Source organism: Podarcis liolepis (assembly GCF_965112155.1).
Source record: "Podarcis liolepis genome assembly, chromosome: 11".
Classification (NCBI taxonomy): domain Eukaryota; kingdom Metazoa; phylum Chordata; class Lepidosauria; order Squamata; family Lacertidae; genus Podarcis; species Podarcis liolepis.
Genome location: NC_139565.1, coordinates 29,438,949 through 29,456,937, shown reverse-complemented (window position 1 = coordinate 29,456,937; position 17,989 = coordinate 29,438,949). Strand labels below are relative to the sequence as shown.

At 38.6% G+C, this 17,989-nt stretch overlaps 1 protein-coding gene across 4 annotated transcripts in view; it reads right to left on the bottom strand.

Annotated features, from left to right (window-relative positions):
- Window positions 1-119: 119 nt before the first annotated feature.
- KIAA0825 overlaps window positions 120-17,989 on the bottom strand; it is a 184,514-nt gene continuing 166,644 nt past the window's right edge. For all 4 annotated transcript variants that reach the window (XM_083465180.1, XM_083465178.1, XM_083465179.1 and 1 more), the window contains one exon: window positions 120-2,355. In XM_083465180.1, the coding sequence (XP_083321306.1) occupies window positions 2,232-2,355 (124 nt within the window). In that variant the 3' untranslated portion in view covers window positions 120-2,231. The remainder of the gene's footprint in view (window positions 2,356-17,989) is intronic.

Sequence of the window (17,989 nt, the reverse complement as noted above, 5' to 3'; positions counted from 1 at the left end):
AGAAAATCGAATGTTTCTGCCAGAGGGAAACTAATTGAAAGGAACAGGGCCCATGTTTGGCCTCGGACTGCTGAGAGGGTGGAGCAATGTATTATAGAACATTCACTCACAATCTGGAGTAGTTCTAGAATCAATAGTTTTATTGCCCATAGAGCCTACAAAATGCCCTTGGAAGGAATGAGAGATCATATAGGGTTTATAGGAACAGTAGCTATTAAAGAAAAGTACATGTATTTTGTACATCACCTTTGACACCCCCTGTTCAATCTTTGAGCTATATTAGAAAAGTTATCAAATAACTGCAGTTCTTATTCAAGTTACAATCACTTCCAGCAGTACCACCAAGCACTGAAACAAACTAAGCACAAGCGTGTTTCAGAATAAAAGATACTCTAGTTTCATGAGAAATGTGACAAAGGAACTGAATAAAATAATAGTGATATAAAAAGTGATTATATTGCACTAGTTTACACAAGAGGGGCACACAGTTGAGTTTGAATAATGTCAGGAACAAAATGAAAATGGCATCACTATACCCTGCTATTACGGGTAGTCACTTAAATAATGGAGCCTAAACATGGCCCTAAACACCTTCCTGAAGACAAACCTAAATCAATTTCCCTGAATATAGAACTGGAGGATTAAAAAAACTTTTGAAGGCAAACATCATCATCTCCATCAAACAACCAAGTCTACATTTCTTCATCATGCTCACTTACCAAGATTCTTATTTTATTTTGCTGGTGTTTCTTTACCGAGAAGTGCCCTGAATATTGTACTTCTTTACTTAAACAAGATGCAGTTGCTCCTGTATGATAGGCAAGCCGCCCTGGAACTCACAGGCCCTGGGATTGAATACAGCAAGAGTTCTACCTCTTACACTATTGTAAATATTTGCACTCATGCCGATGAGTGAGGGGTCAAGGGAAGTACAGAGGAGGAGATGATATTCTTCCCAATATTCTGCTAGTGCTTCTACAAATAAGAGATTTGGACAGAAACAGGACTTTTCTACAATAATAAGATGTAAAGATACTGAAGTATTAAGTATAAACAAAAAGTGAATTGTGATATTAGATACTTCTAATATTCCTTGGGTACTTACCCTTATATCTACTGTATCTGAATGTGAATATAAGGGAATAGATACAGGTCAATTCTACTTTTGCTGCTTAAGTTGCAGGTGCTAAAGCAGAACCCTATGCTAAGTAAGTCAGCCAGAGCTACTCATCTGTCATCTACTGCTGCTACATACACAAGAGCATCAGATCAGACTGTCAAGATTTTGAGAGAAGAGTCTAGAATAATTGCATTCCGCTAATACTCCACTATGTAAAAAGAAAGGTTCCTGCATCTCCCAACTATTTTGGGAGCCAGTTCCCATTTCCTTGGGACAAGAGACAAAGGAAAAGTTTTTAACATTAATCTTTGATTTCTAGATTCTCAAGCAGTAGGCATACTAAATGTGCAATACTGTGCAGGTTTACTCAGAAGTAAATCCCAGTATGTTAAACGAGGCTTAGTCATAGGTATGTATGCATAGGATTGCAACTTTAATACAGCAACTCAATAGAGTGGTCAGCTCCTAAAACTGCCAAATTGTGTTTAATATCAAAATATGTTTTAGATATTGTAACTATTCTTAATATGGCTTCTATTAACTTTGCACTCATTATACAAAATTATGAAACAAGACTTCTATGTATTATGTCATGTCATGTACACAGTCTGGTCTTGAATTTTTATTTAAGCTGTTCATTGATATTGACATGGTAACTTATTTGTTGGCTCAAGCCTCCAGTACTTTGGGTAGTTTCAGGTTACCATCCATTTGCTAGTAATCTATCAGTTTTATTTTTTAAGTTTACAGTTATTTTAAACATTTTAAAATTGTTAATTTTTTAAAATATTCCTTACAAAGGTATATCTGTACACCAACAAACAACCGAAAAGATAGCACTTAAATGTTCCCTAGAAAATACAAACATACAAACCAAATTTTGTACAAATTATGCAGAGGGCAAGATCCAATGTTGTGCCATTGAATGTGTGGGAATTCCTTTCCCTACTCTTCCATCTTTCAGTCTACTGCAGAGGGACCCCCAACCTGCATGGGAGGTGAAAGAAGGGAAAGTTTTGATAGCACAACTTGGGGCATCACAATTAAATGTCACCCAGAACTTCTTTGGAATAGCATCAATTCTCAGTTCTTTATGCAAGTAGTACTCGAGTCAAGATCTCTCTTCTGCTTTATCTTCAGAGACAAGAGAGGTTGTTGTGAGATAAAGGTTTTTTAAGTGCTCCAGCATCACTTTTTCCTCCTCTTCTAGAGTTTCTTCCTCCTTCATCTCCCATCTGAAATTTAAAAACACACACACCAAAACTATTGTATTTCTTCAAATTCATTAAGCTGATACAACACATATTTGCTTAATATACTGGCGAAAATTATTTAACTGACTTTCATGTATTTAATGGAACCAATTTATTATTATTAACTGCATAAGATATATAATTTTCCCACACACATTTCTGCACACTCAGTAGAAATGATTTATTATTATGGTATTTCTAGGTCATGGGCCGTTCAGTGCTTTGGAATCTATGTATTAAACTTTTATCTGTGTGTGTATTGCATTCTCTGGATTATTTACTTCTTATTTAAAAGCTTCTTCCTGCATTCAAGGCATACTGGCTGAACATGGCAGTTTACAAAAATAAAATACATCATAATATGAAACACTCCATCAACCTCACTAATTTCAAAGCAACAGCAATAATATGTTTTAAAAGCATGACACATTGTTTGAATAACATAGTTTTCAGGAGATGTCCAAATGATTACTAAAATATTAACATTCTAAGGCCTTTTAATCATGTTTGTGGTTTGCTTTTGTTTTACTATGTATTTTGTGGTCTCATTTTGTATTTTTATGTTGTGATCTTCAGCTGAAGGGCGGCATACAAATTTAATTAATTAATAATAGAATGCATGATTCCTGCTGATCATCCACTAGCAGTGAGTTCCACAGGTCAGGCTCTACCACACTAAAGGCTAAGTCCCTAGTAAAGGACAACCAAACTATAAGAAGCACACCTCAAAGAATATCTGTGATCAAAGAAATCAGATAGCACTTTGGGTCTAAGCTGAATAGTGCTTTGTGAATTTACATAAAAATCTTGAACTTGGCTTGGTAGCAAATTTGCAACCAGTGCAGTCCTCTCCGGATAAGAGTAACATGTTGCCAGTAGCCAGCTCCTATGAGCAGTCTGGCAGCTGCATTCTGCACCAGCTGCAGCTTCTGGACCAGATGCAAGAGGAGACCAGCATAAAGCTTGTTACAGTAATCAAATCTTAAGGTTACCAATGTATGGATCACTATGGTCAGGCTATCCTGGTTCCAGCAATAGTCACAGCTGGTGTACCAGCTGAAGCTGGTAAAAGCATTCCAGGCCACAGAACTTACTCAGGCCCCTAGTGACAAATATAGATCAAAGAGAATCCACAGGCTGCAGTAGCAGCCACACAACCCACCTCCTTTAAGACAGCAGGCACTGTCTCATCATGCAAAGAAGAATTCACCAACCTTAGACACACCTGGTCAACCCATTGATTGTACCAGTTATGATGGGCACATATCCAGAGTGCAAGTGGTTGGGTGCATCCCTGCAAGCACCCCTGTCTGTGCCTTCAGGTTGCATAGACTAAAACTGATCCCACAAAACTGAAGTAGGTTTATCCCTGGACACTAATGGTAACATCTACCGTAAATTGCCACAAGGTCAAGCCACTTCATCCTCAAAAAGATGGGTCAGGACAGGAGGCCTCCAGTAGGTAAAACAACACTCCAGACATCACAGAAAAGCTCAGCTGGACAAGGATGCAAGAGAAGCCTTTTTCTGCCCATATTTGTAGACTCAATTATGAACTCTAAACAGTGCTTGGTTGGCCTTCAAATGAGATATATGCAGCTAGCACTCAAGCCATTGTCCAGCTTGTTTCACCACCTGCAACTCCCTAGAATACCAATGTGTATTATATAGCAAGGCTGCCCCTCTACAATACTACTATTCAATCTAAAATATGGATTCTCTATTTTACTATTGTAGCCGTTTGGTTCTTCCTTTTGATACAGCACAATGATTCAAGCATCCAGCCATATTAATGGTATGCGTTGTCCTACCACCATCTCAAATATCCTAAATTTGGATGGCTTCTTTTTCTGCCCCTTAATGTGTCATGTAGAACAAGCCTAATAACAAGCATTACACCCTTTACTTGAATGTTGACTCAGATATTTTGAGCAACAGAAAGTATTTCAAAATGATTGTTGAAAGTATAAGACTAAATTTTAAGGGATAACGCAACTAGAAAGGACTTAGAGAGAGCACCTAAAACACTTAATTTTGGTACAAATATAAATAGGTTGCTAGTGTATGCTGAAGACACCCTTTATGTGAAAATCTGTTCATTCACTTAAAAGGTATTGCTTGCGCCCAGCAAGAGAGATCCATATGCAGAAACAGCCTTCTGTGCCTGTTGATGGTGCATTTCTGGATGCCTATCCCCATCTGAGCCCCATTAAAGCGGCTGGATGCATCTTTCTATGCCAATGGGGAAGTGCATCTGCAGCTAGGGCCACCAATTGTTATGCATGACTAGTTGCCTGTAACTGAAGCTGGATTAGGGCCAATTACTTTTCAGCGTCCTTTATTGAATGATAGCTCTTATGTTGATATTGGTCCCCAAGATCACATTTGGACCCATTTTCCGTCCCAAAATTAAAATGCACATATTTTGTGCCCAGTTTTGCCAATGTATACAGGATTATGAAATACTGGAAACTGATCAAATATAACTTGCATGTTTCTTAGAAATGATTGCATTATTGAGTTTAAAGTAACCCAAAAGCATAACATACAGCAGGAGTCAAGGGAACAAATTATCATTACTGCTCCAAAATGAATAAAAAGCATGTTTCTATGTTCAAATGGAAGATGGGACTCAACATTTATAACTCAAGAGATGTCCAGAATGGAACATGCCTTTATTAGCATATCCAAAATGCATAACCATTATTTTGGCAGCAGCAGCTGGCAAAAAATTAGTGATGTACCAGTTCAAGTAATATGAATGAATTCATTTTAAAATACTGTCTCCATCAGTCAGACAGCCAACTTTCAACCAGTGTTATTTCAAATTAACAACAATGTGGCTTTTAGATGTTTTTTAAATCTATAACTGGCACAATATTTATTTAGGATTAAATTAGAATTTTTGAAGATTAAATTAAATTAAATCTGCTGTCCAAATTGGTACTAGAGATGCTTGGATCATGTCATGGTGCCATTATTGAATATCTTGTTTATGAATAAAGTAGCCACCATGCTGTGCAAATGCTATGAAAAATTTATCACAACAACTTTAATTAACAGGAGTGTGGTGGAAATAATTTTGCCACAAACAACAGGTATGATGCAGCCAAAGTAAAGCATTTTTAAGTCACATTAATTTCAATAGGTGAGTCTTAAGCACATGTTTAGCTCTTCCACATGGGCTCAGTTTTGATAGCATTATGATCTATATCAGCCTTCTTCAACCTGATTGTGTTCAGATATTTTGGACTACAATTCCCATCAGCCCCAGCCAACATGGTTAAAGGCTGTTAGGAGCTGTAGTCCAAAACATATGAAGGGCCCCAGGATAGGGGTGGTTCTATATGTTTATATAAAATACCAATACCTTGTAAGGAAAGAGAGCTGATCCTGAAAAACTCAGGAAGGGTTCAGTAGAGCTACTTCTTCCCTGCACTGTTGTTATTTGAGTGGTCCTTTGTTTATGGATACATACATGCAAGCTATAGCACAGAACCTTTCAGAAGCATTGAAGTTAAGGACCACTCCTGCCTCCTTCTCAGAGTAAATGTACTTTCAGCACTCTATGTGTTTCAGCAAGATGGAACATGCAACCTATTCCATGCTTACTTGACCATGCTAGAGCCGCAGCATAGAGGTCAAGCTTCTACAGTGAGAATGGAGGGCAGAATACATGACCTTTAGAGGACCATATGAACAACAACAGCTACAAATAAGCAACACCACTGTCTTCTTTGTCGATTCCGGATGCAAACTCATATGGATGGTTTGCAAACTTGCCAATCTAGAGATTGGCACACAAAGTGCTCAAGCAGAAGACTCAGCAGTGTTGTGATTCCAATGGAATGAGAATTTAATACACAGTGATAAATGAACATGGACATCAAGGGTCATGTAGCTGCTCAAGGACAAAAACTTCTCTGGAAACGGCAATAGAAGGCCCTTGCATTCCGGTGGAGAATACTCGATGTTTAACTGGGAACAGTAATTTAAAATATGGTTATTGTCTAAAACAACAATTTCTGAAAGCCTTTGCGATAATTCTGCAGCAACCTCCCGTATGTAAACAATCTGAAAGATCAGCTTCTCTTTAGACATAGGTTATAGTCAAGAGAACTAAAAAGTATTTTTTTGAAAAATCCACTGAACAAGAAGTGAAGTAAAAATTCCCAATTCATATGGATTGAACTCCAGAAAAAAAGAAAATAGAAATGCAAACTGGGCTGTAAGACCCACTTATCCTTGTAGATCTGCATAAAACAAAGTGCTGTAATCATACAGTCCTTTGGGTAAAAATGGTTGGACAAAAATCTCAGCTCTGAAGGATCCTGCTACCAATCACTGCACTCTTCAAAGGAGGACATCCTGCAGATACTGTCTTATCAGGAGATCTGTTCCGCATGACATGTGGTGAAACTCCCGTTACATATCAGACAAGTGTCCTCTTTTGAGTGCCTATTGAAGACTCCCTTCTTCCAATATTTTCATCCTGGTCAGTATATGAACTTGAAACTGTTTTCTATAGATAGAGTTGTTTCATCTATGTTTTTATTGTATTGTGAAATCACTTCATGATGTTTCATAGGAAATGATTCGTAAATGAAAGAAACAATATCATCATCGTTTGAGTATAAATGAACATCACTCACAACAAACATCGTCATCACTTGACTATTTCAAACAGGTGGAATGATAGGAACATTTTGGCAGAGAACTTGACCTTTACTCTGGAGCAGGCACAGATGAATAACAGTTTGGTGCATGCAAGGGTTGTGAAGATGCAACTCATCATACAGTGACCACCTTTCTGAGAATGTGTGTGTGTGTGTGTGTGTTTGTGTATGGAAACCATTTAAAAAGATATTCCAGCACAACATGAATGAATCTCTGAAAACGTCTGTCTTGCAGCCCATCATGCTACAGAAATATGTGCTACTGGTCTTTGTATCAAAGATCCATGCTAGTAATTCACTAATGCTGAAAGATGGAAACAGCTAGGTATCTTTTGGAGCATGGCGGCATTACAGGAGTAATAATAATAATAATAATAATAATAATAATAATAATAATAATAATAATAATAATTTGTTATTTATACCCCGCCCATCTGGCAGGGTTCCCCCAGCCACCCTGGACGGCTCCCAACAGAATAACAACAACAACAATAAAAAGCGATAAAATATCAAACTTTAAAAACTTCCCTAAACAGGGCTGCCTTCAGATGTCTTTTAAAAGTCAGATAGTTGTCTGTTTCGTTGACATCTGATGAAAGGGCGTTCCACAGGGCGGGTGCCACTACCGAGAAGGCCCTCTGCCTGGTTCCCTGTAGCTTCACTTCTGGCAGTGAGGGAACCACCAGAAAGCCCTCAGAGCTGGACCTCAGTGTCACTCCCTGCCTTTCCTATGCTACACAGCTGCCAAGATATAAAAATACTCCAAAGCACAGTAGAAGACTATATTTATAGTGTAAGTGCACTAATACCTTTTTCTTGAGTTGTTATGTGACAGAAGTGACAAATGAAAATAAATTATTTAAGCAAGCTGTCTCCCAACACACGCCTCCTTTCTTAAGTTAAAAGTTTGTTATTGTATTCTTAATTGTTTTAGAATAGTTTTATTATTTTAAACAATGGTCATAACAATGTTTTTCTTAATAGTGGCATGAGGAACCTAACTGTGGATCCCCACATCCAGTAAGTAAGTAAGTAATGCAACATTGAAGGGGCTGTCTGAGTCACATGGCTAAGCATCCCAGCTTACTTTTTAAAAGAACACATTAGCAGTCTAGGCAACAAAGGCAGGAATAGCTCACTCTTGCATCTTCTTGCTTTTTGTTGAAATGTTATAAAATAATGCTATTCTGTGCTACATAATGTTTCTCAGAATTAATCTCCTATGAGCAAACTTTGTGATGGGAAACATCCAAGGAAAAGTTGGAAAATAGCTTGTGCTTGGTACAGTTCTAGAAGTTTGAGAACCCAGGTATCTTTGAGTGCACGAGCGCTGAGGAAAGAACAGTCTATTATAGTTTTTAAGGCATCTCTTTTAATTGCTTCCTCTGTAGCCTCCTTATTTTCTCAAATTTGCTGGGAGCTCTCTCTTTATGTTGTGGCAGTGAACCAGATTCTGATAATACCATGCTTAGTGTACCTAATGCAGTAATTTTTCAGGTAATTTCCTCACACAAAAGACCCAACCCACATTTTTAGTCATTTTTGCTAGTCTGTAATTTACTTTTGGCCAACAAATGAACAATTTAGTTTCACCTGTAACAAAAACAAACTAATTTGCCTTTCTTTGGTTGATTTTAACAGTACTATTACAGTATTATCCAATAGTAGAAGTAGCATGCATATTTAAACATATTCCACAGATAAAGCATTTTGTAGATGGAGGGGGAGGGTAAACTGACACAAAATGAAATATGCCTCCCAAGATAAAGATAACCTGCATGAAAACACAGTTGCAGGAAAAGTAAATTATAAAGCAAGCATTTATCTAATCATTCTAAAGACCGTAATTACACAGTCTGTGCATCAAAAGGCTTAAGAACTATTAAAAGAAAACATTTTAATTAAATATATATTTAAATGAGTTTTCCGTAAACTGTCAATTGATGCTTCCAGCAAGTGTTGCAAATGCTTTTTAAAAATAGAATTCATATAACCACTGGCAAATTCTCTCTTTTAATATTGTCCAATGTACTTGAATACATATGTCATAAGGCAATTTCACAACATTCTTTAAGCCCACACACTCACATGTGAATGGTCTCATCCTGCTACATCCCATTGCCTCTGCATCCCATCCTTCCTCACAGCATGCCACCTATTATTTTCTCACAGTAACAAAGTATAATACCTTTCTGGAGACCCAGCACTCACATTCATGTTCCTGGCTTCCCAGAAATGTCAAGACACAGACCAATGGCACTCAGTTTTGTTGACTGAGCCAGTGTTAAGCCCTAACTCAAGTTCCCATACACCTGCTGCTCTTGATTTCTTATTGTGCTTATTCCAAAATGCTAGGTAAAAATTTACCATCACTTTTTTTTAATTGTACAGGCTATGCATGTTCATCCATTGTTTCATAGTGGCACAATGGGTCTGTGTGTCTGGCTGTTAACCAAAAGCTTGGTGGTTCAAGCCCACCCAGAGACAGCTGTGGGCAGGATTCCTGCATTGCAGGGGGGTTGGACTAAGTGACCCCCAGGGTCCCTTCCAACTCTATGATTCTATGATCTATATAGAAATGTGAAGGGACAGGACTGGAATGCCAGTGGCATCTGAGAGCCACTCAGGGCTCAAGGATGGTGTGTGAGTGGGAGGAGCTATAAGGAGACAGAGGTTCAGGGAACTTAATTTAGTTAATGGAATATCTGTTGAAATCCAGGATCTGTGTGGGTAGAGCACGTCTTATAGGACTGAAAGAAAAGAAGGAAAGTGATTCAGGAAATCCAGGTGACAAAAGTTCAAACTTTTGGAGAGACACGTGAGTTTATAGGTAGTTTCCATATTTTATAAGAAAGTGGATCAATGCGAGCAATCTGGTCACTGTTTCATCTGCACTGGCCAGTTCATGTTTTTTTTTTTTTTAAATTATTTTTATTAACAGGCCAGTCAAATCACATTATTTCCAAATCACATTAATTCCAAATTATACAGCCAGATTTTTAAAATTTGTTGGGGGTACCCATACTTCAAGCTCCGAACGGGGGTCCAAGCATCACTTATATTGCTGCTTTAATTAAACAGTTCTATCCAGTTCTATCCAGATAGTATCTTTATTACTTTGTTCATCTTCTTGTTGTTATCATATATTCCTTTCTTTGCGATCTCTGATAATCTTCACAAGCGGGTTGGAAACAAACATCCTCTGTGTGGGTTTTACACTCTCCAAAGATCATATCACTTAGGGACAGCCGCCATTCCACACTTCCGTAAAAAAATTATCTTCGGTCTGTCCTTTAATTTTCCCAGGCTTGCAAAGTATATCAGGGGGGCTCTGCCAGGTTAAAATCACATTCCAATCATCATTCACATTCCGATGATCCTGGTCCTCCTCCCCTCATCTTTCTTAGACAAGCCTGTCTTAGCGAGATGCCATTTAAAGCTGCGTCATAAAATTTTCTTCCGTTCTCCGTTGTTTACCAATCATCTCTTTGATCTATAATTCACTCCACACAGTTCTTGAATTCCTGCTTGTGATTAATAAAATGCAACGATCTTCTTTCTGGGGTGGAGGGTTATTAATATTCACATAAGACAAAGAAAAGAAAAGTTTTTTCCTCCACCCCCCTTCTGTTTCACTCCAAACATACCAGTCTCTTAATGGTGGTTCATCACTTGATTTATTTGTCCTATCCGTCGCTCCGGTCACAGAGATCCATTAATCAGCAGTCTTATCTCCCGACCTTCGTTTGATGTATGTGCTTTAGCTTCTTTCCAATTATATGTTTCCAATTATATTTCCGAGCTAAAGCGAACCAGCACACGCTGATTGGAGACAGCGTCAGGAAGAGCCGACCTCACCGAGGGCTTGTGCCAAGTGACCGGGCACCCCCTTCTTTCGAATCCGGGGGTGCGTTATGGACACCGCTGGCAAGGCAGTCCCCCCCATCTCCTTGGGGGGGGGGGCGGGAAGACTGCATACTTCCCATAGCAGCCTCTTAATTACCTCGTGTGGGTCGGAGAGATGTTATTGTCGGCCATCTTCCAATGCGCCACCTGGTGGCCCCCGGCCAGTTCATGTTTAAGTACAATTCAAAGTGCTGCTGCTTACCTACAAAGTTTTAAACATTTTGAGACCAGACTGTTTGAAGAACCACCTCTTCCCATACAACCCTTCCCAACCACCACTTTTGGAACTACAACTGGCTGTGATACAAGACAGGGCCTTTTCTGTTACAGGAACCAGGTTGTGAAACTATTTCCCCAGAGATGTTTGGTTGGCTCACTCTCTTTTCAGCTGCCTCCCTGGTTTTATGCTGAATTGTTTTATCCAGCTCTTTTCACTGCATTTTACTACATTTTTGTAAGCTGTTTCGATTTTAATTTGGAAATAATAGCAGGGTGACTGTAGGCAGATGCCTGTGCTTCACATAAGGCTGGTTCTTCAAATCCAGATTCAGTAGAGTAAGACATGTATTCAGAGGAAAAGAACCACAGGACCATGGGAAGAACTCACACTGTGAGTGCAGAAGGCCGCAGGTTCAATCCCTGTCATCTCTAATTAAAAGATAGCAAGTGCTGTAAAATATGTCTCTGCCTGAGACACTGGAAAGCTGCTTCCCATCAGAGCAGACCAACCTTTCTCATGCCTCCCAGATGTTTTGGAATCAAACTCCCATCAGCCCCAGAAAGCATGGCTAATGGTCAGGGTTGGTGGGAGTTGTAGTCAAAAATAACTGGAGGGCATCAAGTTGGGGAAGCCTGACATAGGCAACACTTGAGATGGTCAAATAGTTCCAAGTTTACGGTTGAAGCCTTATCTTTTGCCCCATCAACCACTCCCTGGATTGTTATGACACATATCCATTGTGGGTTGACAAATCTTATATATTTTTCTTTGTGTGCTCAAGCACAGAATGACAAGCTTAAGTCCCCAAAAGCTGACATTGAAATAAACAATGCATTAGCTGCCGTTTTACTGATCCACACTTGGAATAGACTTCATAAATTTTTCTACATGCAGAAACTAGACCTTCTTGAACCCTCCTTGTGATTAATTAGAATGCCTGTCTAACATATTTTTCTCTCAGGTGTAGTAACCTTGTATGACCTTACCATTAAGAACTGATAAATAAATGCTTGGTTAAGCACAAACAGCTTGATAGGCAGTGAAAAAGAGTGATGATCTTGGTTTTTATGCAAGATATTTATGCTGTTATTTCACCTCAGAGGGCCAAACAATTCAAAACACAAAATAATTCCTTGGAATGCCAGAAAAAGTAAATTTACTTTTAATTCATTATGGCTAAAATATTTGATGCAAAGTAGCAGTATTGAAATTGCAGTTAAGCTATAGAATATTTTGATATCTCTATCTGCCCAACTGCAGATACTGGACAAACCCAAATCAGTGTTGTAGTATGTATGCATATGTACAGATACAATTTATTTAACCTCTTAAAAGATTTGAATGTTCTAGTGTTTCCAGATAATACAATAATGTTAAAATGGAGCAATTTTAAAAGTGGACAAAAGATGTATTTTTAATTGAAGTATGACAGAAAAAGAACAACTGATTATCTATATACAGTGCAATAACTAGTCTTGTTAGAGCATGTGTTTTGTTAATAAAGGTTAGTGACACATCTCTTTCTGCATGTAGCTTGTAAAATCATATTAAGAAATCTAGACCTTCATGATCAGGAGCCACTGAGACTGTGAAACATTTTAGTAATGTTGGACCTATTGATCCTAATTACAAATCACACTCCAGATAAGCCATTCCCCCATAATTATATTCAAGTACTCAGAACACAAGGGCAAAGGAGATGGGGGTGAGGCATTAAGTGGCTAATGAAATGGACCACTTGCTTTGGTCCTTAGAGGCCAAAGGCCCAGAATGTCTACATGCTGCTGGCAAAAATGTGAAAAAGGAAGAGTGATAGAATGGTGCTGAAGTGGACAGGCCAGAATAATGACGGAGAATCAGGGTATCTAAAGGAAGTAAGACTGTAGGCAGAGGCAAGACTACAGACAGAAAGAATCAATTGGTGATGGAGCTAGACAAAGAAGATACCTAGTAATCCACTTAATCTGTGGTTTAACCTCAAATATATTGCAGCAAAAGCATATTATGCATTAAAATGCTGATAAGATAGGTTCTATCTCACCCCAAGGGACACGGGTGGCGCTGTGGGTTAAACCACAGAGCCTAGGACTTGCCAATCAGAAAGTCGGCGGTTCGAATCCCCACGACGGGGTGAGCTCCTGTTGCTCAGTCCCTGCTCCTGCCAACCTAGCAGTTCGAAAGCACATCAGAGTGCAAGTAGATAAATGGGAAGGTAAACGGTGTTTCCGTGTGCTGCTCTGGTTTGCCAGAAGCGGCTTGGTCATGCTGGCCACATGACCCGGAAGCTGTACGCCGGCTCCCTCGGCCAATAAAGCGAGATGAGCGCTGCAACCCCAGAGTCGGCCACAACTGGACCTAATGGTCAGGGGTCCCTTTACCTTTACCTTTATCTCACCCCAAAGGCTTCTGAAATTGCCCCACCTCCAGGAAAATCCCCCCAACCTTTTATGGTATTTTTAATTATTATTTTTTTACTCTCTTTACAAGATATCTCTTAAAATGACTAGGACAAACACATGAATTCAACACCATCTGAAATGAACATTCTTTTTTCCATTTTACTTTACTGGAAGGGAAGGGGGGCTTAAAATTATTATTTAAAAAAATGAGTTATCCAATCCTTTATCAGTTCACTCAAGGGCAGGCATCCCCAAACTCGGCCCTCCATATGTTTTGGGACTACAACGCCCATCATCCCTAGCTAACAGGACCAGTGGTCAGGGGTGATGGGAGTTGTTGTCCTAAAACATCTGAAGGGTCGAGTTTTGGGATGCCTGCTCAAGGGCTTCCACCTGCACAATGGGATTTCTTCTCCCTCTTTCTCCCTGTATTCCTCACGCCCCGTAATTCCATTACAGTAGTTTGGTTTCCCTAAGCCCCATGAAGAAGATTGGAGGACAGTGGACACAGAAATAGGAAGTCCCATTGTGCAGGCAATGAACCACCATGTACCACTAAATCCTAATGCATTCCTCTGGATCATGGGCAGTGTTTTTATATTTACTAAATACATGTATCTTTCTCTTTACCTTCTTCCTGAAAGCTCTTATCTTGCCAAAATCACTTTAATCAGTTATATTTTCATATAGTTTCCTTTTGTAGATAGATATGTTATAACCCTGAAAGGAGCACACACTAATATTGCTAAAGCAATAGAAGATGCTCCAGTATTCATGTGCAATAATGGTCTAATCATTGGCACAAACATCCAATTAATTTGTTTCCTCTACGTGTTTTTACTGGCCAAGATGCATAGGGGAGTAATGTGCTCAGTCATAATCATGCTCCACAAAGGCTGGAAATGTTCCCTTTGAGCTTCTAATCATTAGGCAAGCTGAAGTGGAGACAGGCCCATTGACAAGTGAGAATGGTAATAATTTATTTTCTATTGATGGGTTATGACAAATCATGTTGATGCTGTGGCTGCTTACTGTGGGGCTCCATGAAGGAAGGCACTGATGGGCAGAGATGAAACCCTTCACAGCTCATTTAGTCCAAATGTAGCCACCTGGGTGGTGAATCAGTTCAACATAACATCCCAGGCATTCCTGCACAAAATTATATCACTAACAGGCAAGCCATATAGGGGTTCCTTTAAAGCATTAATCATAAAGGTTGAGCTGTCAAAATGCAGGGTTCAAAATTAAGGAACACAAAAAGAATTAAAATGTAGCAGTGTCACATATTCAAGAATGTAATTACCATATCTAATTAAAGGTACAGTAAGAAAAACGATGACCTTAAAACTGCTAGGGTGGAGCATTACTCCTGTAGAAAGCACCCCACAATTTTTACAAACATTAATTAGTTAACTCAGCTTCAGCAAATGTGAGCCCTGCAGCCCACCTTCTTACTATTCAACTGCTTAATCAATTTATATACATATATTTTACTAAATCACAGATATACGTGTGTGTGTGTATATATGTGTGTGTGTATACACACACACACACACACACACACACACACACACACACATGTCAGCATTTTTAGGATATGGGAAGTCAGGCATTTTAAATTTACGTTTTTATCCATTTAAAACAAGATAGAAAAAAATTGTCCATTCACATCTCAAGACTAAGGATATACATTTGAAAGTTTGTTTAAACTTAATGGCTGACAGTCTATGATTTCCCCCCTCATTACACAATAAATTACAGGCCTTCCCTTTCCTCTCTGCCCCCTGTAGCCCCCAAGACCTCCAAATCTTCTCCAATGATGCCACTTAGAAATTGCAGTAGTATTTAATATTACAGTGAAGCTTCTGTAAGCCAATGGTAAGACAACTAGAGAACATTACCCCCATGGGTGGGGAACGGTTAGCATTTTCATCTCGTTTGTGGTAGATTTATTTATTTTTAAATACATTTAAAAAATTTATTACAAAGTAAATGTGCAAACATAACAAGATGAAAGAAAACAAATAATAAAAAATGAAAAATATAAACCATAAAGTGTTACAGCCTGAAAGGTCAAAAGTAGAAAGAAACAGCACAGCTCCAAAAAGTATAATAGGTTTATAGCAGATTTATAACGAGTAAAAAGTCTGATTCACCCTTCAAACCTCCAATTCTTGCTATTTAGAATCTAGAGATTGAATCTAATATGGAAGTTTTGAGTGGTGGTAAGGTGCTGTCACATGATCTCCCAACTTGCAAGCCCCACTGAGAACAGTGGTGTTTAGGTCAAAGAAAGCATAATCATGAATAGCGCATACATCATAAAAAAATGTATATGCTGGTTCCACTGACAGCTAGGGAATGAAGCCGAGCAACACAAGGTCTTCTGAAGACCAAGGCAAATGTTCAGCAGACACATTGCTATATTTAAACAATGTTACGCTATATATTTATACATGCCCCCAATTTTGAAACTGTGAAGTTGATGAAAGAAGGCTTTCAATTCATGCCCAGCACTGAATGTTGTAAAAACTCACCAGACATTAATTTACAGTGCCAGACCTGAGATACAAATATCTCCATAGATATATTTCCTACCACCTCCCTTGAAGCTCTGGCCTAGAAGGACAATTCATTCCATTTAGAATAGACCTGTTTTGGCTCTAGAGAAAATCCACCAGTTCACTTTTTTTTAATTCAACCGAATACAATTACATACCCTCCAACATTTCTCCAATGAAAATAGGGACGTCTCATTCCATAATGATAATTTTACTATTTATACCCCACATATCTTACTGGGTTTCCCCAGCCACTCTGGGCAGCTTCCAACATATATAAAAACATAATAAAACAATAAACATTTAAAAAACCTTCCCTATATTATTATTATTATTATTATTATTATTAGAATTTATATACTGCCCTTTACCCGAGGTCTCAGGGTTGCCTTCAGATGGCTCAGGGTCAGATAACTCCATACCCTCCAACATTTCTCCAATGTTCTCTGATGTTTAGTTGGCATGTCCTTCCTTGTAACTTGAATCCATTAGTTCAGGTCCTAGCCTCCAGAGCAGGAGAAAACAGGCTTGCTCCATTCTCCATGTGACAGCCCTTTGGGTATTTGAAGATGGCTATCATATATTGTCTCAGTCTCTTCTTTACCAGGTTAAACATACCCAGTTTCCTCAACCGTTCCTCATGAGGCTTGGTTTCCAGACCCTTGATCATCTTAGTTGCCCACCTCATGTTCCAGCTTGTCAATAGGCTTCTTAAATTGTGGTGTCCAGAATTGGACATATTACTCCAGGTGTGGTCTAACCATGGCAGAATAGAACATGACGATTACTTTCCTTGATTGGGACACTATACTTCTGATGAAACAACCTAAAATAGCATAAGCTTTCCCCCCCCTTCTTTTTCTTTTTTATTTTGCTGCTGCTGTTGCTGCATCACAGTGTTGACTCATGTTAGGTTTCTGGTCTACTAAGACCCCTAGATCCTTTTACATGTACTACTGGATTTTCCTCCATCTTGTATTTGTGCAGCTGGTTCTTCCTGTCTCTTCAATCCCTTAAAGTCATCTTGAAGCCCAATTCTGTCTTCTATGGCATTCACTACCCCTCCCAGGTTGGTGTCATCTACAAATTTGATGAGCATCCTCTCAATTCCTTCATACAAATCATTTATAAAGATGCTGAACAGCAATGGGTCTAGGACAGTACCCTGTGGCACCCCTCTTGTCATTTTTTTCCAGGGTGTTGAGGAACCATTAGCGAGCACTCTTTGGGTTCAACCTAATAGTTACCTCATCCAGCCCACATTTTACCAGCTTCTCTGCAGTATACACTTAAAATGTTTTTAGAATATTTTCTATTTGCATATGAATGCAACTTTATTCTGAAATTTGTTAGGAAGAAAACAAAAGGAAGCCAAGAACATTCACTTACAATAATGCCAGAACAATACCAGTATAAAACTACACATATTCCCAAAACTGCTAAGTCAATAAAATATACTCACCAAGGAAAAGGTAATTGCCCTATGTGTTTACAATTACTTAATTACTTTACTTTGCCAAAAATAAAGGTCATTATAATAATCTTGAGGTTGAATTAAGTTTCAAGACTAACCTGCATGTTGGATTCTGTAGTATGTACCATTTAGCACATTTAATAGATGTAAAAGCTCACAAGTGATGATATAAAGGATAATTTACGCTTGCAATGCATTTTTGTCCAATTAATAGATTGCCTGTGTGTTGCATATTTTGCATGACAAAAGAGCAGAATATTAAACTGCCATTCATAATGAAAATGCACTTTGCAAATTAGAAATGCCGAAACAGAAATTTTTCACCCTGTTTAGGAAATAAACAGTCCTTAACCAATTAAACCGCATTGTAATAATTCTAT